The sequence below is a fragment of the Boleophthalmus pectinirostris genome, unplaced genomic scaffold (genome assembly GCF_026225935.1).
Source record: "Boleophthalmus pectinirostris isolate CB_2022bp ecotype Guang Dong unplaced genomic scaffold, ASM2622593v1 HiC_scaffold_10, whole genome shotgun sequence".
NCBI classification, from domain to species: Eukaryota; Metazoa; Chordata; class Actinopteri; order Gobiiformes; family Gobiidae; genus Boleophthalmus; species Boleophthalmus pectinirostris.
Window position 1 is genome coordinate 13219467 of NW_026570971.1, and position 21192 is coordinate 13240658.

Below are 21192 nucleotides of genomic sequence, written 5' to 3' on the forward strand. Positions count from 1 at the left end.
CAATATGGCATTAAACCTTTGAGTAGCTGTGTGGTGTTTTAGCTATAAAACATTGAATAAATACAAGATAAATGCCGTATATTAGAGCATTCAAAAACCAATAATCTATGAAGATAAGCAGGTGATGGGCCACCACCAGAAAAAAGTTACACATTGCACCTTTAATATACTGTAGTAATAAATTATTCATTTAACACACAAACAACATAGCCTTCTAAATAATAATGTACACTGTATACAAATAAAGGGAAGTCTATAAATTAATAAAGAAAGTACATGACAATCAGATCATGTGATGAGACTGTGGTGAGGAGAAAAACACTTACCTCGATCCCCTTCAAGGCAGCACAAACAAACAGAGCACAAAAGTTAGACAATATTTTCTTACTTGGGGTTCATGAGTGACTGATGGATCATGCACTCAACCTCAGACACTGAGGACAAATAAAATACAGTATTAAGCAGCAGTAACCATGACCAAAGTCCATTTCTATGACAACTGGACAGAGCATTGGATGACTTGTTTTATAAACAAACAATAAATGTGAGTTAATCTTTGTCTGCAGGTGGCTTCATGATTTAATACATCATTCAAGTATTCTTTATAAATAAGTATTCTTTATAAATCAAGTCTTGTTTTATTATGGGCATGTTTTACATAAACTAACTCTTAAGTCAAGAACTCACCTGACCACACCTTGTCTTCAAGTAGAATGAAAAAACGAAGCAGGATAATAACAGATGGACAGGCATTAAAGAAAAGAAGAAAAGCAGAAAAGGCTGAGTTACTTAAGAGAGCAGAGACAAGACATACACAGAGGAAAAGAACTTCTCTTAGTGAGAAAAGCCAAATGAGATTACAATTTATTTTAAGTGTTTCTGACCCTTTTAGAAAGCAGTGATATTGCTACAGGTTTACGTTCTTTAATTTGGATTACCTTTCATCGACTGTGGGTTCTTTGAGCTGCAGGTGAGGTTTCACACCAGTCATTGGTCGCATATTAGTAGATAAGGCCTTGATGGTGTAGTTGATCTCATTTTCTCTTGTCACATCACTGTCATAACCTAAAAAATGATCATGTAATATTACTCTCTTTCTAAAATACACTTAAAGACACTCTGTACCCACCTCCATCATCCTCACTGTCTATGTCAGACTCCTCACTGTCACACTGTCGGATCTCCCGATGGCCCTCAGGCTCATGGGCCCAGATCATGAGGCACGTGTCGGACCCGCCCACTGTCACCAGAAGGCTGTCGTCATGGCTCCACCGCACATTGGTAACATGTGTACTGTGGGCCACATAACGTTTGAACTTTGCATACTTGCCCTAAGGAAAAGGAATAACATTAATTTAACACTTCTGACATTCGCTTAGAATTTACATATCATTTGCATTCATTGGGCCTTGTAGTTATTCCTAAGTGTCTTGCCTTGACGGAATATCTGAAGAGCTTGACATATCCTAAGTCATCTCCTGTGGCTAGCACCTTTCGGTCATTACTAAGGCAGGCAGAGGTCACCTCAGTGACCTCACTGATCACAGGCCAGATGCCCTCAACAGATGGTCCCAGGACACACGTCCATGTACTCCAGTCAACCTTCTCCACCTGAATCAAACAGGATTAGTATTTTAAAAAAGTGAAGACACAACTGTAATGACAGCCATTTTCAACTCTACTTAACATATCTCAAACCTTAGCAAAGACTAGTGTCTGAATGCCCCTTTGTCTAAAACAATCCCGCCTCCACTGAGAAAATTAGGTCTATACTGGTGAAAAGTGGGACGTGCTAATGCTTTATTGCCCTTCTCTGAGCCTTCTCTGATCCTCAGGAGAAAATATGGGCCAAGCCACAATAGTACAACTGCTGCTGTGCCACCACCAAACTCACTTCTGTAGGTGGGATGGTCTGTCTCTTGCCACGAGGTGCTTCGAAAAAGAACTGCTCCTTAGCACTTGTATTGACTTGTAATAGTTTTCCTGTCAATGAAAGAGCCCAGAGTGATATTTGTGACAATCAGAATTAAGTAATGTTAGCCTGTGAAACTGAAGACTCATGTTTACCTCTCTTATCCCAGTCAAGATGGGTGATGTAATTATGACATCCTTTACAAACTCCAACCCGTTTGCTGCTCATCACATTGTAAATATCCACAAATGTGTCTGCAGATGCTACGGCGAGGTACTTTCCAATGCCTGAGTCAACAAACAAAGATGTGTATGAGGATTGGGAAAACACTAATATCTAATACACTAAGATCTAATTCTGTGAGCTTGCATAAATACAGAATGACTTGAGATTCTCGAGGAATGAGAAGTGTTGGGTTGTGAAACAAGATCCCGTGTGCACTGGATTGAGGTTAAGCGTGCAGCCAGAAGAGTTTAGTTTCTTGCTCTCACTTGGTCCTCCCCCACTGTTTGCCATTTATTTCTTACGCTCCCTCAGTCTGGCCTTATTACAACAAGCCAATGATGTGGGTCAGGCCTACAGCACAACTGCTCATTCACAGCTCATTCACAGAGGGAAAGCAGTATCTACTCTCTACCTGCTCCAACCAGGTTAAATTAGCTTAATTTGTAATGTTAAAGGAGCAAACAGTACCTGGTGAGAATCTGATTTCAGTGATAATGTCCTTGCGGTGGTGGAAGGACACCAGGTCTTCCAGGGTATCCGCATTCACGATGAGGAAGCTGCCGTCATTCAGACCCACGGCCAGAGCTTTTCCGTCAGGGGAAAAGCAGCAGCAGCGGCCCCCTGTGTGGAAGGGAGAGTGGTTGTTTATTAAACCCCATAGATTTTGTTAGTTAGTGCAGCTGACTCACCTTTCCTGAGTTTGCGTACGGCCAGCATGCAGTGGCTAGGAGAGAGGTCCCATATGCGTAGGGTTTTGTCATCGCTGACTGTGGCACAGAGCGGGAGATGGGGATGAGTGGCCAGGCCCCACACTTCACCTTCCATGTGACCCTGAAGAAAAGAACCTTATCACATGTCTAATCTGGACTAGGGCTGCACAATATATCTTAGACTTAGACTTTACTGATCCACAAGGGAAACTCTTTGGACACAGCATCACAATACATTATAATAACAAAGAGTAAATATATAGTTGGTAATAATAAATTCAAAATAAGTAGCAAACATAGCAAGAGACTGGTGCCAAATAAGTCATAATTATATAAATGAATATGTACAACTAAATATAAATTAAAAAGTAAAGTTTCGCAAAAGTATTGATACAGTCATATTCAGGTTTCCCTCTCTTTTTCACACATAAATTCTTTCACACTGACAAAGTTTCAAAACTTTTCCATGACATTTTCATGACCTAAAGTGAATTTTCCAGGACTTTACGGCACCCTACATGCACAGGATTTAGCATACTTTAGGCTACATATGAAATGTTAACCCTTTCCACTCACCTTACGGTTTCGTATTATAGTTTTTTTAACATTTAAAATACTGTCATTTATTGTCGTCTCTTTTAAACAAAGGTACAGACCTTCAGAAATAATCATAATAGCCTAATGATAACTTAATAGAAAGCTGTAGTTGCGTGAAAGAGACACTAAAATTCCATGACTTATCCAGGCTGGGAAAATTTCAATTTCAATGACTTTCCCAGGATTTCCATGACTGTGGGAACCCTGCATATTGACTGACACAATAATCGATATTGCAACATACTCAATATATCACAATAATACCAAGATTCTCCATCTGACAAAAATGTGCTGTAGTTTTTTTTTGAAGAATATTTTTAAAAAGCAAATTATTTTCCTTATTAAGTCAAAAATTTGCCCTGATTCAGTCCCGTATTTTTCTCAGTTAAGTTTTTATTTTGAGTTTCACAAGTAAATTAAAAGATGTACTTTTGTTTCCATTATGACAACTAAAATTATTGTTTAAAAGTATATTAAAGTATCGCAATGTTATCACAACATTTCAATACCAGGCAACCTTGATTTGGACCAGAGACGAAAGTCTAGCTGCATTCAGAAAATACAGTCTTTTTGCATGTTGCCCAAGCCAAATCTGGCCCATTACTATGTGTCTGTGTATCCCAAAGGCCACTTGATTGTACTAGCACAGTCTGCCTAATTTCAGGGGACGCAGTGAGACACAGCAGAACCACTTAACTAAATGAGCAATCTCATTTAAGCACAGTAATTCATCACTATTTATTGCCTCCCCCGGTTTGATTCATGACAACACAATAAAAGTCATGGTGTCATATAATCACATCTGTTGGCAAAATCACTGTGCACCATTTGAGCCAGTGATCCAAAACATTTACTAGAACTATAAGCTGGTTTTACAGTATGTGAGTAGGTTGCAAAAACAAATGTACATTTCCAACATATTTTCTGGTTTATTTCAGAATCATTTACCTGAACCAGCAGTGTAATAGGGCCACTCTTGTCCACCTCCAGAATCTCTCCATTCTTTGTTCCCACCAAGATGTGTCCATGGCCCAGAGATATGGCACGTATGGATGGGTTATCTTCCAAAAGCAACCCTGCCGAAAGATCATTAAGCAAGCAATAAATCAAGCTCAAATGACCATACATGTTATATAAATCAATACTAGGACAGTCGATGAAAGTGCAGTCTTTTTACCTTTAGAGCCTGGAGCTAGCACGGCCCTCTTAATGGCATACGTCTTTAGGCATCTCTCAAAAGTGTCATCCCACAAAGCGACAACGCCGTCCTTCCCACCCGTTACGAATCCCTATACACAAGGCATAGTAGCACAATTGTAACCTCCTTAACTTTTCAGTAGAATATATGCTTTAAAATGGGATAAAACTCCGCCCACAACCACATTTCAGATTAGGGGTGTGCAAAAATATTGAAATATCGATATATCGTATCGTTGAATGTGCTGATACAGTATTGACATCGTGGGCTGCTGTATCGATATATCGCCAAGAGTATTTTTTGGTCAATTAAGCCCTGATGAAAACCAGTTAAGGTTGAAACATGTTGGCTTTGGCCATTCAAATAAAGGCCTTTTAATTATATTTTTCCTCGTGCGATGTGTTAATTTTTTCTACTGTTTTGGAGTGACTGGAATCTGTTGTGTTTGAGTTTTGATCCTTTTTCCCAAGAGCACCCTCTACTTGCTCCTACTGATTGGAACACCTGCAGCAAACAGCCATATTTTTGTTCTTTCTGCAAGTATTTTTTGGTATATTTTACAAAATTATTTTGTTACAGCACTACAGTTTTGTTGTTTTTTATAGGAAGGAAACTCATTTATGCAACACATTTGACATTTTCATTTTCAGTTTTGATGAGTAAAATGGGCAGTTTTCGTATTAACTTTGCGCAAGAAGTGGTTTAACAAAGACTTTTAGTATCACAGCCATAATTTAGCCTTTATTTTTTACTGAATCATATTGAATCTTTAATATATATCACATCGAACTGAAAGTGCACTGTATCAAGGTATGTATCGTATCGGCAACTTCTTAATGATACCAAGTCCTATTTTAAGGGCCACTCAAGGGAGCACAAACTTTTGCCATAAAGTTGCAAACTGACCTAGTTTGTTTGACAAGGAACAGCAGATAATGCTATTAAAACACTGTATACACAGTTTAATTGTGAAAAAAGTGATTTAGTGTTTAGTTCCTCTTTAAATGGGCCAGATAGCATACAAAACAAACAATAATTCAGTACCTTTTCCAGTGCATGCATACTGAAAACAGGGCCGTCATGAGCCTTAACAGTCTTCATCAGAAACATGTCTCTCCAAATGCAAATGTCTCCTGTGCACGTTCCAGAAAAGACCATCTCTTCCGACCAGCCGTACACCGCACACATCATTGTCTCCGTCTTCCCCATGTTCCCCTTGCGCCCAATTAACCCGCCACCTGAAAGAGAGCGGCCCAGTCCATACGGGCCACATGTGTCAAAGAAAGGCTGCGATATGCTCATTAGGGATGCTGCTGTGAGGCTAAAAAATACACAATATGTATTCAGGACTTACCGGCTTTATGCCAAAATTTGATATGCTTCACGCCAGCAGTGATGAGTTTGTCAGGAAGGTAGGGATTTATTTTCACAACAAATATCTTGTCCTTACTTCCTCTGAAACACACACAACTACAAGTTTAAATATAAGTTTATACAGAAAATAGGAAAGCTATAAAACAAACCACAAATCCCAGAATATATAAGTGAACAACATTTTTCAATAATCATCAAATTAATTCTATTAAAACTAGAAAAGCACTCAGAGAGCGCAGACCTCCGCCAAGGACTACAGTCCCCCTCATATTAATTGTGTTTTCCATAAATATTTGTCTCGTATCTTTCAATTTGGAATATGAAAGAGGATCCGATTGTCCATCCCTGAGTCAAATTTCATGGGGTTTGGTCAATAATTAACCGAGATATTTAGAAACAAAATTTTTTGCCCCATTTACCACAATGTTAACTAAAATTTCAAAGTGATCCAGAATGCAGGATTTCTTCCGGATCACCCCCAAAATGAAATCAGTTCTTCCTTTTCACATTTCCAACAAATCTTGAAAATTTCATCAAAATCGGTCCATAACTTTTTGAGTTATGTTGCTAACAGACAAACAAACAAACAAACAGACAAACGCCGGCAAAAACATAACCTCCTTGGCGGAGGTAATTATTCTACAACGTTGTTGATTTTTACATTTATGTTTTACAATGGATGTGTCTACCCATTGTAAGACTTCTCCTTTTAAGAACACCCAGCCTACTTACAATCTTAATCAGGTCCCCACACTTATCAACAAACCTATCTGCTATAAATCCAGCTACCCAACCCACACGGACTAGGACAAAAAAACTTGAGTACATGTCCTACTCCATATAATTACTAAGCAATACTTTGGGAACTACTGATCTAAATTATTAAAATGTCCCCACTGTAAAATTAGCCATCATGCAGTAATTCATAGTGCAGATCAGGAAATACAATCCCATTGCATAAAATATACAACATGCTGTGTGTGCCTCATATCTGTTCACATGTATCATTTACATCCTATAGGCTCAGCTCATTGCCATCATTGTCTGGCAGTGAAGCCACTCTGCCCTACATGAGCTCAGGGTTATGTAAGGACTAGTAAACAGAACAATATCTTAAATCATCCATGCAAAGACAGGCAAAGAACAGCAACAATGATTATTTATGTACTTTCATTATTGCTTTCATTATTTTTGATTGCTTCTTTACAGCAGCTTTGTGAACTAATGGGAATTGGCTTTACTCCAGTAGTCCTATAGTACACAAAATTGTCTCACGTGACCTTTAAGCCATGTTAAAATATTGTTACCTCATCAAAAACATATTCAGAGTAGTGCTATGTTTCATTCACACACATTTGAGTGATCCTTTAATATATCTCCAAAGCTCAAAATGCTCTGTTCCACCTTGTGATATCATGAAGTTCAAGTTAATAGTGGCCTTTTACTTTTAGGTCAGTACAGATTCCAGGGCTGAAATTATTTAATGAAGGTGTATGGAGTTTAAAAACACAGTGGAACTATTTCTGTATGACCACATGACAGCAGAAGGTGGAATTGATAAGAACTCCGCCTAAATATGCAAAGCGTGTGTGTTAAACATGTGTGAATGAAACAAAACACAACTCCAGGCATGTTTTTGAAGAGGAAACATCATAACATAGATCAGAAAATAGCACAATACGGGTCCTTTAACCTTCATGGGAACAATATAATGAAATATTACAATGCTTACGAGTCTATATATAAATATCAGGTGCATTGAAAAGCATATCTTTGTATACCGACCTCATGGCAGACAGCTTTTCCCCCTTCCTCCAGTCCCACAGCACAATAGTGTGATTGTCATCCAGCCCCACTGAAGCCAGCCTCTTGCCATCCGCTACGGGAGAAAAAAAAGGATCTATTCAACTCCTGTGTTGGTTCAGTCAACAAAAAAAAACATTAAAGCTGCCGGTTGGTTTTGATGCACATAGCAAAGGTGAATCACAGACACAGATATCTTCTCTCCAGTCTAGGCCCAATTAGAGAGAAGAGGCGTACAGCTCCTACATGATATTGTCAGACTAGTGCAAGTTTGCTGACAGCAGGAGGTAAATTGAGTGTCTACTATTTCTGCTTCATTTATGTGTGAATGGAGTTGAGCAAATGGTCTGTTATTGATATACTATTTACTCAGTTATACACATCTAAACCCATGTCAAAAGAAAGTAAAAATATTATTTGGTTTATACCTGAAAAGTCCAAGGCACACACTCCAATCTGGTGGAAACCCTTTAGCACCGACAGAGCTTTCAACGTTTCTGTGTCCCATATATGGATTGAGGAATCTCTACCAACCTGAACAAATATAATGCACTTTTGTTTAAGCATGTGTAATGGAACAAAAGAGAAATTAATCTGCAGTGTTCATTCTACCTGTCCTGTAGCTACAAAGTCTTTGAGAGGATGGATGGCCAGGCAGAGGATGTCATCATTGTGGCCCATGTAAAAGCGCTGGGTGTTCTGCTGGCGATTGTATACTACCCCGACAGCCGCTACGTGGTAAACTATCTCTCCAGTCTGGGTGTAAAACAGGTTACTCCGACAATCATAGCCTCTGTAACTGCAAATGCAAGGACAAACACTTGTTACAAAAGGTAGACCGCAATTCAATAAGCTTTTATTACTCATCCTATTACTGATTATTAATAGCCACCTTTGTGCGGCTGCAAAGTGAGCCTACCCATGAATAAAGTGTAGCTTCACTCCACTGCCCGGTGCCCTCTCTCGCTTTTTCATTGGCAGCGCTCGTTGCTTCTCTTTGGATTGCTCTTTGAGCTGAGGTAGATCTTCTTTATAAACCTGTGTGGAGAAAATGGGTACTTCTTTATGTGCAAACTGTACACTGTATTTGTGTGACATGTTATTCCAGCAAAGTTAAAAACCCAGTGTGCATTAGGCTATGTAGCTGATCATAATGAACCATGTGCAGTAAGGCTGAGTGATGTTTGGACATTTACAATATTCTTCCCTTTGACATTTGTATAGACCTTATCCAATTTAGTTTAGCTTTGTTCAAATTAGATTTTTTTCTTCTTACTTTTGTGTTTACTTTTTTCAATTACATTTTATAGCCTCTCTCTATAGGCCTAGCTGTTCCCTATCTCGATTCATTTGAAGTGTTACTGTTTATTAATTCCACTGTCTCCTGCATAATAAACCAGCTCTGCTAATAAGAAAAGTCAAGAGTAAACATCTTTCATAACAGACCTAATTTTGCCATTTTTTTACATCCAGCTGTATTATACAAACCTGTCTCCGGTAAGTGAGTTGGGTTTCCTGTTCAATTTCGGAGTCCATTTCTGGAACATCGGACTGGTCTGAATCTGACTCCTCGCTATTGGAGTCGGCCAAGGTCTCTGCAAAAGCAAAAGCACACACACCACACATTATTGGTACCACACCTCACTCCATAAGCACCACACACCTCAGAAGAATAATACTGTCATAGTATCTCATGTTTACAGAGGATATGGGGAGTCGTGTAATTATCATCTGACACCTCGGATTTATCCACCAGCTGTACCTCTAGTGACACTGCTCAAAACAAATGTATAGAAATGCTGAACCAGCAAAAGGAGGCTGTGCCAAGGAGAGGCAATGAGCAGAGCTGGCAGCCAAGGGCAACTCCTCACAACCTCCATTAGGAAAATGAAAAGGGAAGGCAGTTAGAGCAGGCTTTCATTTCACAAAGCACAGCTGCACTCAGTCCCAGTGAAAAATATGACTTAAGGATGACAATGCAATTACGACTCCAAAGCTTCATACATTTTTATTGGATTTGGTTTAATTAATGTGATGGTGGCTCCTTAGCAGTCTTTTGCAGAAAAAGAACAGAATGATAGTAAGAAAGAAGGAAAATGTCTCTGATGTTGTGTTATTTTAATGTAAATACACTGCAATCACGTAACCAAAAATGTAAAAATGTAATGTTTGGGTGTTATGTAAATGGTTCAAATAATACCTTGAGGTGCTATATGTAGAGCCTCTTTTGTCTTTCTTTCAGGAATAAACTTCCATTGAAACACAGAATGGTCCGCACCTCCAATCGTTATGACCCACTGGTAATCATGTGACCATCTTGCATTGGTTATGTGCGCTGAATGACCTAAATATTTTTTACATTTTGCACCTGAATGAGCAAAAACATAAATTAGTAACATCATTTATGGTTGAAGGTCCATTCTGTGCCTTCTGGTGGAAGGTCCGTCACATTCTTTTCTCCATGGACATGTTATTGTGTTGTCTGGAAAGTTTTACAGTATAGAATTAAATCTTTCTATCATGCAGACAAAATCAGAACAAGTTACAAGTTACAAGATGTATTTTTTGGCTAAGTAATTCAATAAATGTAAGGTAGGGCTATTTGATGTCATACTGTCAAACATATCTGTAGAAACAAGCAGGTGACGGACCCTTCAAAAAGTTACAAAGTGCACGTTTAAGACTTGGGAAAACTGCTGCATTTACCTTTTTTGATACATGGATATCTTAAAAGTTTGACCAGTCCATAATCGTCCGCCGTGACTAAGACTTGATTGCTAAAGTTGGCATCTACGGAGTTAATGTCATTTATGTCACAATACTTGGGCCATATTCCGTTGACTTCAGGCCCTAGCACACACGTCCATGACGCCCACTGCACCAGCTTCAGCTCCTCTCTGTTGCTCACCTCCTTGCCACCTCAACAAAAGATACAAATTTTACTCAGAATTTCTGTCCTCTAACAAGAAATTATTTGAATTTAGCTAGGCCTGTCGCGATAACAAATTCTTAAATACAATATATGGGGAAAAAAATATGTAACTAACATAAAAACAAGGATATATTTGTATGTAATATTGTTTCTTTTTAATAATATGCTATATATAAATCTAATATTGCGTATTTTTTAACTATGGACCACATGTGTTTTGCTTTCTGTGTTCTTATTAAAGATTAATAATAAATAATAAAACCTTAAAACATGACATTTATGTATTGAGTTTATTATTTTTGTTCACTGATTTTATTATTATTATTATTTAATTTATTGATTCTATTAGTTTCCTCATGGTTGGAACATAATTTTGCAGTTTAGTTTTGTTTTGTTTTTAAGTAAAATGTTTTACATTGCTATGTGAAGCACTTTGGAATCTGTGTTGTTTATAAAATGTGCTATACAAATAAAGTTGGATTGGATTAGATTACGTGCTATAAATACATAGGTGAATAAGCTGCTTTCATACTCACTTTGCATCAGCATAGTGAGTAATAGAAGTTGTTTATTCAACTCCCTATTCCTCAAATCATATTGTAGTACATAAAAGTAACAAAAAATTCCTTTATTGTACATAGAAAAAGTACTCCCAATAAATATTGAACCACCCCTCCAAAACTGTGGTTCCATCTTTCAAATATTGAACGATAAGTCAATATAGTATTTATCGTGACAGGCTTAAAAATTTAGCTTTTTACTTGGCATCCTGTAGAAAAGTCTCCTCCCACTGCCGTCATTGGTCTGTAAGTACTTGCTGTCCGTCGACCAGTCCATATGCGTAATAAAGCTGTTGGAGCCAATACACTCGCCCACTTTTTTATATCTCTGCACCACGCCGTAGATGTCCACAGAGTTATCATTGGATCCCACCGCCAAATGCGTCCCATCGGGGGAGTATTTAAGCTCGTGAATCGCCTCTTTCCTGTCCTTGATGTGGACCACTTCTGTCATGTCTCTGTGGGGAAAAAGACACATTTGGCTTCAGTTAAAAGTAGCGGTGGCAAAACTGAGGGAATAATTGAGCTCTTTGTCACTGTCCGTCATTCACGCGGAGTCAGAATTTCTCATTTGGCCTTTGTGCACCCACCTGACTCGGAGGACGGTGAAGGAGCCATCTTTCATTCCCAGAGCCAAATGGATGCCGTCAGTGCTCACAGCTGCGCAGCGGATGGGCTCCTCCATGTTGCAGCGGGCTATTAGTGCGTGGTCAATCAGGCTCCATATTCTGTTTACACAAAGAGGTAAAAATAGGCCTTGACCAATAACACACACACACACCAGCCTGCGTACTTTTAGCATCAAGGATCACCACGTAATAATACAGAATACAACATAATTTTGTAGCCTTACTTGCACAGTGTTGTATTTATTGTATTATTTTTATTCACTTGTCATGTATCTTATCTGTATTTTAGTGTGGTAGTAAGTAGTAGTTTAGTAGGTATATTTTGATATTGTAGTTAATCGGTTACTTTGAAATATGAATTATTCTGCTAGTATTGAATTTTGCAATGCAACACTGAAATGTCCCCAAATAAAGGTTACATTATCTTGGAATTATATCAGTGCAGCACAGTTCCATCCTGGATCCCTATAAATTATTTGCTTTTAATAACAATAATTAGTTTTCCCCATGAAAATGTATCTTATAATCATAAGGTTAAGGTACACTTTATTGTTTGTCCTCTGCATTTGATCCTTCATAGGTTGATCATAGAGAATCCTTTAAAATTGGTTGCCATTTCTGTATTTTTCTGTAAATGTCAGATTGTTTTTGTATATATTGCCAACAAACTTTTTCACTGAACTTTTAAGCAGCCAGAAAAATCCCTTAGACATTAAAATTACAAGGGAGTCCTGGCCAAGAGCCGCAATAACAACACATAAACTATATAACAACCACGAAACAACATTACATAACTCCCCCAGTGTTACCTGACAGAGCGATCATCACTCCCTGTCATTGCTAAGGGTTTGGTGGGGTGCACAGCCAACGCCCACAGCTCGCCCTCACAGTGACCCTGCATGATGAGAAAGGGCTTGTTGCGATCATGGACCACTATCTCGAAGATCTCACTGTCCTGGGTGCCGACGAGAATGTGGTCCCCTCGCCAACACACGCTGCGCACGGACAGCCCTAAGAATGTACAGAAACATGCAATAAATTAATATAAGCACGCACTCAAGTTTTTTTTTTTGTTTTTTTTAGTAGACATGTCAAGATCAATATTTTAAGGTTAGTTTGTGATGAAAATTAAATGCTGGCTCAGTAGAAGTCAGGATGTGCCATATAAATAATCATGGGTTTCAGGTAATGATTCCTTCCTGATTTGAAAGATTTAGTGAGGACATTCAGAAGAATTTATTTTTTGATTTGAACTGACTTATTGCTGGAACAGCGGAGGACTATTGCCATGCCAGATCCTTCAAATCAAGAAGGAATCCTTATGCCTGAAACTCATGAATAAATGCAAAGATAGTTGGCTTTACTAACAAGGTGAAGTGCAGAAGTAGGGCAATGAAAATTTGAACTATACCTCCCTAAAGCTACAGTTGTATCAAACATAATATAAAAAATATGTTTACAAAAATAGCATGTGTGCCTGGTAGCAGAAAAGAAAGAATTTCAATTCTGTAGCTGTTATCTAAAATGAGAAAGTAGTTGTTTGTAAATTACCTTTATACCCTTGGTCAGTTTCCCTGAGATCAATGACAGTAATTGGTTTGAAGTTGAGATCCCATAGCCGGACACATCCATCTCTGCCCCCAGTGGCAAAGCCCTCTTCACAGGCATTCATGCTGAAAATCCCTGACTGGAGGAAATGACAAACTGTCACTAAAGATCTGTGCTATAAATGAGCAGCAAGCACATAACCAGCCAGAGCTACACAGCACATGACTTGTACGCAGCCAGCCGCTCAGCTAACAGGGGCTTTCACATTTACACACATGCTGCGGGCGATGCTTCAGTTTAGTTAGGGAAATGAAGTTATATTGTGTTATCTCTGGGCCTCAGATAATGTCACAACACACAAATAGGCCTGTAAGATTTAATGGAGATGGGGGCAAAAACAGTAAGTAAAATGTGTAAATAGTGGAAAATAGTATTGCTAATATGAAGCCAGTTGTAACATTTAGCAATTCAATGTCCCTAAACTAAATTATCACTTTCAGCATTTGTGTATTTTTATTTTTATTTGTTATGGAAATACAGAAAAATGTAAAAAGCAGACATAAGAATGCACTGCCCATACTCTCCCCTCCCCCAATCCGGCCCTCCACCCAGCTGTTGATCTCATAGATATCATTTAATCCTGTGTAGCAAAAGGCTGATCCTTTTCTACACCACAGTGGAATCAAACGAAGCCTGTCTGGACTCTGGATAGGCAGGGCTACAATTTGGGCATAAAAGTAGCATCCACTTTGGGTCAGTGAAATCTACCACAGCAAACTACTTACCCCGTGTGCCCCCTGTACTGTCCTCATCAGATTGATCCCTTTCCACACGTAGATGTCCCCATTCAAGGCACCGGAGTATGTGATCTCGTCCTTCGCGCAGGCCAGACACAGGATGGTCTGCAGGTCTCCCGTTTTGCCAAAGACGCCGCGTTTGGGCGTGAGCGCATTACCGCATAAGCTCCAAAACTGGAAACACAAACAGAGGCGAGTTCACAGGCATGTCAGCTAATAATCCCCCCGCATAATCCTATTGTCCAAAAAAAACACAATTATGTAGTCCAGTATTTGTCAACCATTTTGGAGTTGCTGCACATTTTCGCTGTTTGACTGCGACGCACCTTCCATCAAAACATGATGAAATTAAACCCAGCAGAGAGAGAAAGCAATGTAAAAATTTATATGTCACTGGTTAAAGAGGCGGTATTATATTAACTGCTAACATATTACATATTTAGATCACCATGTTACCTTTAATCGCTTTGATGAAATGATATATTTGCAGAAAACAACATATAAAAAGGTTTAATAAGTTTAATTTCTCCTCCTTTGCTCCCCAAGCTAAATCACTCCTCCTTCAGAGCCCTATCACATCCCAATCAGCGTGCATCCCATATCTGGTTTGTGAATTTGTACTGTTTTGTTTTTGTAAATCTATGGAAAAAATACCATGCAGGAGCATGGGTGACGTAGGCTTGTTGGCTGGGCAATGGATAGGATCATATTGCTAACCATAAGGAGGATTCAAATAGGGCCTGGGAGAGATTGCTAAATTACTCAGACATGCATAGATGGTAGAACATGGTAGAAAGCTCAATTCTGCATAACACCCCTTCATCACATTAAATCACTGTGTGAATTAATTAAGTCTAACAGAACATATCTTTCATTGTTTGACAGATCTGTTGGGATTGAGTATAACCTCAGCGAAGGACAAATTGCCGCTTTCCCTCTATGTGTTTGGGGAAGATGATGGGGGTCAGCCTAGTAACCACCTGATAAGCATGCGCCCACACAGATACGCACACACTCATTATTTATGGACAAGGTCATTGGGATGCACAGGCACGGGCTCGTCTGGGTGAAATCCATCAAACGGCCTGAGAGAGACGCCTTGTCTGCATGGAGATGAGATCGCAGAAAACAGCACTGCTCTAGCACCAAAAAAATGATTCAAAGTTTTCACCCGAGGAAGAAAAATGAATGCTTTTAGCAGGCTGAATAAAATGTGAACTTTTTTTTGCCGGGTTCAAGGACTGCTAACAAGCTTAAAAGGAACCAGAGGCATCAGATGGGTACTTGGCGATAGCAGTGAGGTGACAGTGAGGGAACTATTAAATAAGCTGGTGGAGAGTGGCAGCCAGGCACGCCTCAGTAACACTTACCTGAGCGTTTGATAGGGCTCTGTTAACAGAGCGGATCGATTATCACAGACAGGGATCAAGGGCTCAGACGCACTGTCAACGGGCCTGCATACATGTGCCCCGTGGGGATTTCAAGAACTATTTGATATAATCTTTAAGTTTTTTAGCTGAAAGAGTCACTGCTATACTTTATACAGTACAAATTTGGTTTTATTAATTATGCTTCTTAGTACAATTAGGGACATCTTAAACCCATTTATATGCATTTGTTATTCTGAGTAGTTAAAGCATTTTCCCATCAATACTGCATGCTCATTTCTGTAAACCAACCCCAGGGCAGCTGTGGCTACAGACATGGCTTGACTGAATAATGTATTCTAAAGAAAAGTAAGTAAAGAGTATCTTGAAAGGCACTTTGGGCATTATGAGAACTAAAATTTGTTTAAAGCAACGGCCAAGACATTTCTGTTTTGTTTTGCTTTCATTATGCTGTTCCCTTTTTGCCAGAAAACTAATCATGGCAATTTAGCTTTTTAGATGCCCAGATGTCCTTACTGTTGTAGTCACATTCATCATTGAGAGTTTATAGACTGTTGACACAATGTCAGTATGGGTTTTTGGGAAAATATGTACTGATACGAATTGCTGGAAGATAAATAGTTCTTGCAGTAGCCAGTGTTAGATATGATATTCATTGCACACCATGGAAGGACAAGCCCCGGTGTGTGGGGAGGAAAGGTTACAGTGATTGCTCATGGCACAATTTAAATGCAAATCACCACAATGTTAAACTCCATCCAGTTTCCAATGTTGTGAACCCCGGCACTGTATGGTTTCTACTCGAAATAGGGCAGATTGAGAATTAATTTACTAGCGTATTTCCAATGCAACATGTCAACACTGAGCAAAAAGTAAAACTACAAGTAAACAATATATAAATTTTACCTCGAGATCATAACAACATAAAGAGATAGTGGCATTAAACCAACTGTCTCCATTCCATAGAATCGTCTGATGTCTTTATGGACCAGCCTGTCGGGGCCAAATCATGTATGGATACTACACAGCTCTCCCTGCCTGCAACTGATAAGGCTGCGAGAAACGAGCACCTTGGGTAATCCTGGGGCTGCTGAATTACTAAGAGAAGAGTGAATGTGAGAGGGTTTAACGATAAGAACAGGAGAGAAAGGCAACAGGGCAGAAAAAGAACTGAGAAGAAGAAGCTGTGGCATACAGTGTAACCGCAAGTCCTATCTGCACATTCAGCACTACACTCGCGGGACAGCGCTGGGAACAAGGCTCTGTTAGGATTAGCGGGATGTCATTAGCTAAGTTACCTCACTCAGAATGAAACCACTTTAAATCTTAATTAATTCACACAGCTCAAGTCACTGGCGGATGCTCTACAGCCCCAAGCCTCACTCGCTCCGCTCTAAACCATATACCATTCTCCTGTCACTCTGCACGGACCCTAAACGCGGAGGCTAGAGCTAAGTGCAGCACTTACAAAGGGTCATGTCCCCACTAGCCCTGTCATGGCATTAACTGAACAACTGATTGTCTACATGTTTAAGCTTATTTCAAGAGTAATAAAAGCACAAGACTACCAGTATGACTAGTAGGGTTGACAAAAGTATCGAAAAACAGATACTAATTTAAACTAAAATTAGTATTGAAACAAGATATTTAAGCAGGTATTGACACTAAAAAGTAATTGACAGGACACAAATGAACCTGTTTTGAATATCTTTAGGATGATCTAGAGCTGTATCACAACAAGTATAAAACCACATAGACTTGTATACGCCTATAGACCACTATGGAACATACCTGGATGATTGAGGGATTACACAGATACTATAAGGCCAAAATACATATTGTTACATACTGATGTCTAAATAAAGTGTTATTTATTATTATCATTATTTCATTACTATATAACCAAAATATCGTGACATTGTATCATCAAAAGTCTCACAATAATATCGTGGGCTGTCACAATATATCGAATCACAAGGTTCTTTGCTTTTACTGCAGCAACAGCTTATAAACATCAAGAACTATATATCCCATGATTCATTTTAGTGCAAACAACATGAAGAGATATGTTTTTACTTGAATTCTTGGAATTATGACAGAAATAATTCACACCAAACTCTTGTCAAGGTATTTTAAAAGCAGAAACGTGTCCTATCTACATTAATATTAGCCTCTCCAAAATATTGCAATAAATATCGTACCGTGAGATGCATATCGTGATAATATTGTACTGAAAGATTTGGATATCGTTATATCCCTATTGTGGTATCAGAATCTGTACTGAGTATCAATTCTATTCCTTAATATTGAAATAAAAAATGTTAGTATTATGACAACAATGACATGTAAAAAAACAACATTCATATATTGTCCTAGGCGAGCTCTTAATTTGAGTCACAGCCTTAATAGATGTATGAGATTAAATTAATTAGCACAAGATTAGTACATTAATGACAGTGGACACTTGAGCACTTGCTCCACAACACTATTCTGTACTCTGTATCAAACTGATTATGTGGTTAATTAACTCAAGAACAAGTGGAAGGAAATGTGCATTTGCAGATAGAGTACATACAGTATATAGAGTGACTGAAGAAAATCATATTGGACATGATGGACACATTTTGCAGCTATTCTGTCTTTATATGAATTTAATGTTCTTAATTTTGATATAATTGTAATCTGACGTATTGAAAACAATCTTAAATAGCCTTCAGTGTTAATTTCTTGATCAAAAACAATACAGATCATTGGTATTAAAACAAAAAAAACAACAACACACAAACCTTCACAAACCACATGCACAGCTCTAATGATTTCACAATACACATTATACATTTGCTAGGCACTAGGGCACAGGTGTCAAACATAAGGCTCGGAGGAAAGATCCGGCCCTCCAAGACCTTTAATGTGGCCCTTGGGTGATTTTCTACTAAAATATTTTAATTATATTTTCTATTAAAATATTGGTAATTTTCTGCGGTGCTTAGCATATCAGCGTCTCCAGCGTCTCTGTACGTGGCCCCTCCCACCATAGCAGCACAAATGAAGACTTGTCTCTTTCAAAACGCTCTTAAAGGACGATCATTTTGACTGTTGACCGTGACACCCTCATCAGCAAAATGTCCAAAATGAGAAAAGTAGACACAGAGTGCAGGATTTTCCAAGAAAAATGTACTTATTCCTGTTTGCATACAAGTTAATGTTAAAACATTGTGTTGAAATTGAATTTTTCTTAAAGTTTCAGGTTGTTCATAATATTATAATATTATAATAAGAAAGAGTTCATCAATTAAAAAAGATTTCTGTAATAGATTTGCGTTTCTCTGCACAAATATTTTAACTTATTGTTATTTTTGGGGTATATATGACATGAGGTTTCTGATCCGGCCCCTTTGGGATCAAAGTAGGTTGGATACGGCCCCCAGACCCAAATATCGAAACTAGGGTATCGAAACTTGATACTCATTTGAGCAGGTATCGGTACTAAAACAGTCACATTTTAGGACAGAAATGAACCTTTCCTGAATAGCTTGAGAATAATTTTGAGCTGTATTAGAGCAAGTATAAAACCACATAGATATGCACATTGACCACTACATAATTTAACAACTAAGGGATTACACAGATATAAGGACACATGGTAATACTAAAGAAAGTACGCTTTACTGTTGAAAAACACATTTATTCTCTAAATAAAGTGGGATTTTTTTTTATCATCTTTGTGGTATCGGAATCAATGTCGAGTACTGAGTGTATTCGCATTTCATATCGTCACACTACTAGGCACTATTTGAAATGTATGACCAATATTATATACCAAAACTGCAACAACATTATGATATCTGATGTAACAGTTCTGGTCTAACACACTATACAGCTGCTTGCTATAGGTCTAACAGAGCACATGGAGTCATCGTGATCAAAGTGCCCTGTGCGTAACAGTAGAGGGCTCTGCATGTGAGGCAGTGCTCTGGGCCTTGTCTCAGTCAGAGCTTGTGTTTGCCTCAGCCTGCTACAGTGAGTGGATTACGGGGGCTAAATCTGCACCATGCTCTCAGTGCTATAATCGCTGAGCGCACACTGGGCTGGGGAGCAGATGTCACATGGTCTACAGGGGCAATGCTGCACGGGGGGATTTATATGGGACAATGGCTTAGGTCTCAAGAAAGAAGAGGCAGAAGTTAAAAGGTAAAGAATCTGTAGGTTGCGTGTCCAGGATATAGAGAGGAAACTGGATGACCCGAAATAAGAAAATGTGAAGTTACAGAAAAATGTATGTTCTGGACACTACCAAATCTACAGTACTTATGGTCATGCAAATGTGAAGAGATTTTGGTTATATAGACATTTTGCATATTGCCTTTTTCTACCTATTTGTGCACTTAAAGTAGACTAGGACTGTAGGCTAAATCAACTAAAAATGGACTAAAAACTACATGCATCTCTATGTTCTGACCCAAATGACATTTACAAAACACAACTCCACAAGCAAAAACAACTATTTATGCAGAAAAATACTTGGAAAGAATGTATTAAAACAAATCTGCATTTTTTACATTAATACCAAAAATACTAAATCTTAAGATAACTCACTAACTCCTGCTGTTGTCCCATTCAGACTCTTATAATCTAAATAAAATAATTAGCCAACTACAACACCACCAACAACTGCCTTTTTGTTAACCATTCCACCCTATAAAACTAATGTCAAAACACAATAAAATGCAGTAATGTTGGAAAAAATGCTTCCAGAAATGCAATAAAGAATAATCATGTTGTCATCCTCCGTGCTTGGAAAATGGAGCTGTGGCACAAAAGTTTGGAATACAGCAAAAAGTCAAAGTAGATCATTTTGAGTAAAAGATTAGTTGTAAGATCCAGCACAGTAACTCCCAAACAGAATGGAAATAAGCACTAACCCATTTGAATATGAGTCACTGCATGTTCTATTTATGTATGTTAAATGAGTTATAAGCATGCACTGTAGAAAAGTAGAATTAGCATAACTTTACTTGAGGGCTGATAGGTGATAAAAACTGGATAAGAAGAGCAAGTGAATTCACAAACAATTAACCTCACATTTGAGTTTCTACAGGAAGTTCACTACAGTGCTTTTTCAAGTTTATGATGAGTGATAAGGAAATACACTTACCTTTATATGTTTGACACCACAGCTCACCAGTTTGCTTGGCTGGTACAAATCCCACGATATGTCAAATATCTAGGGAGCAAGAGAAAGAAAGCATTATAGTAGGCCTCAGGTTTATGTATTTGGATAGCCAGATGAAGGATCTTAAAAGACGCACCCTCTCGTCTCCATGAAAACGCTATTGCTTTACCTTGAACGTTGCGTAACGTGACTTCATACTTTTCTGTCTCAATGGTAATACAAAGGTAAACCGACCCATGACTGTGACCAAGTTTACAGCACTAACGCATGTATTCAAGTTATTTGTAGCAATAAGTCTAATGCCATAATGTGAAACATTCAAGGCAGAATTTCCATGGAGATGAGC

At 38.5% G+C, this 21192-nt stretch overlaps 1 protein-coding gene across 1 annotated transcript in view; it reads right to left on the bottom strand.

Annotated features, from left to right (window-relative positions):
• Positions 1 to 36: 36 nt before the first annotated feature.
• LOC110155289 (EMAP like 5) overlaps positions 37 to 21192 on the bottom strand; it is a 32598-nt gene continuing 11442 nt past the window's right edge. Inside the window, exons 4-29 of the mRNA XM_055161661.1 lie at positions 20829 to 20897; positions 14274 to 14459; positions 13492 to 13627; positions 12750 to 12951; positions 11902 to 12039; positions 11513 to 11769; positions 10526 to 10738; positions 10020 to 10187; positions 9308 to 9414; positions 8739 to 8857; positions 8432 to 8618; positions 8248 to 8353; positions 7802 to 7895; positions 5997 to 6097; positions 5687 to 5880; positions 4622 to 4733; positions 4393 to 4520; positions 2827 to 2968; positions 2606 to 2758; positions 2068 to 2199; positions 1895 to 1983; positions 1435 to 1611; positions 1130 to 1331; positions 939 to 1065; positions 688 to 702; positions 37 to 434 (exon numbers count right to left, since the gene is read on the bottom strand). Coding sequence (XP_055017636.1) covers positions 428 to 434; positions 688 to 702; positions 939 to 1065; positions 1130 to 1331; positions 1435 to 1611; positions 1895 to 1983; positions 2068 to 2199; positions 2606 to 2758; positions 2827 to 2968; positions 4393 to 4520; positions 4622 to 4733; positions 5687 to 5880; positions 5997 to 6097; positions 7802 to 7895; positions 8248 to 8353; positions 8432 to 8618; positions 8739 to 8857; positions 9308 to 9414; positions 10020 to 10187; positions 10526 to 10738; positions 11513 to 11769; positions 11902 to 12039; positions 12750 to 12951; positions 13492 to 13627; positions 14274 to 14459; positions 20829 to 20897 — 3561 coding nt within the window. The 3' untranslated portion in view covers positions 37 to 427. The remainder of the gene's footprint in view (positions 435 to 687; positions 703 to 938; positions 1066 to 1129; positions 1332 to 1434; positions 1612 to 1894; positions 1984 to 2067; positions 2200 to 2605; positions 2759 to 2826; positions 2969 to 4392; positions 4521 to 4621; positions 4734 to 5686; positions 5881 to 5996; positions 6098 to 7801; positions 7896 to 8247; positions 8354 to 8431; positions 8619 to 8738; positions 8858 to 9307; positions 9415 to 10019; positions 10188 to 10525; positions 10739 to 11512; positions 11770 to 11901; positions 12040 to 12749; positions 12952 to 13491; positions 13628 to 14273; positions 14460 to 20828; positions 20898 to 21192) is intronic.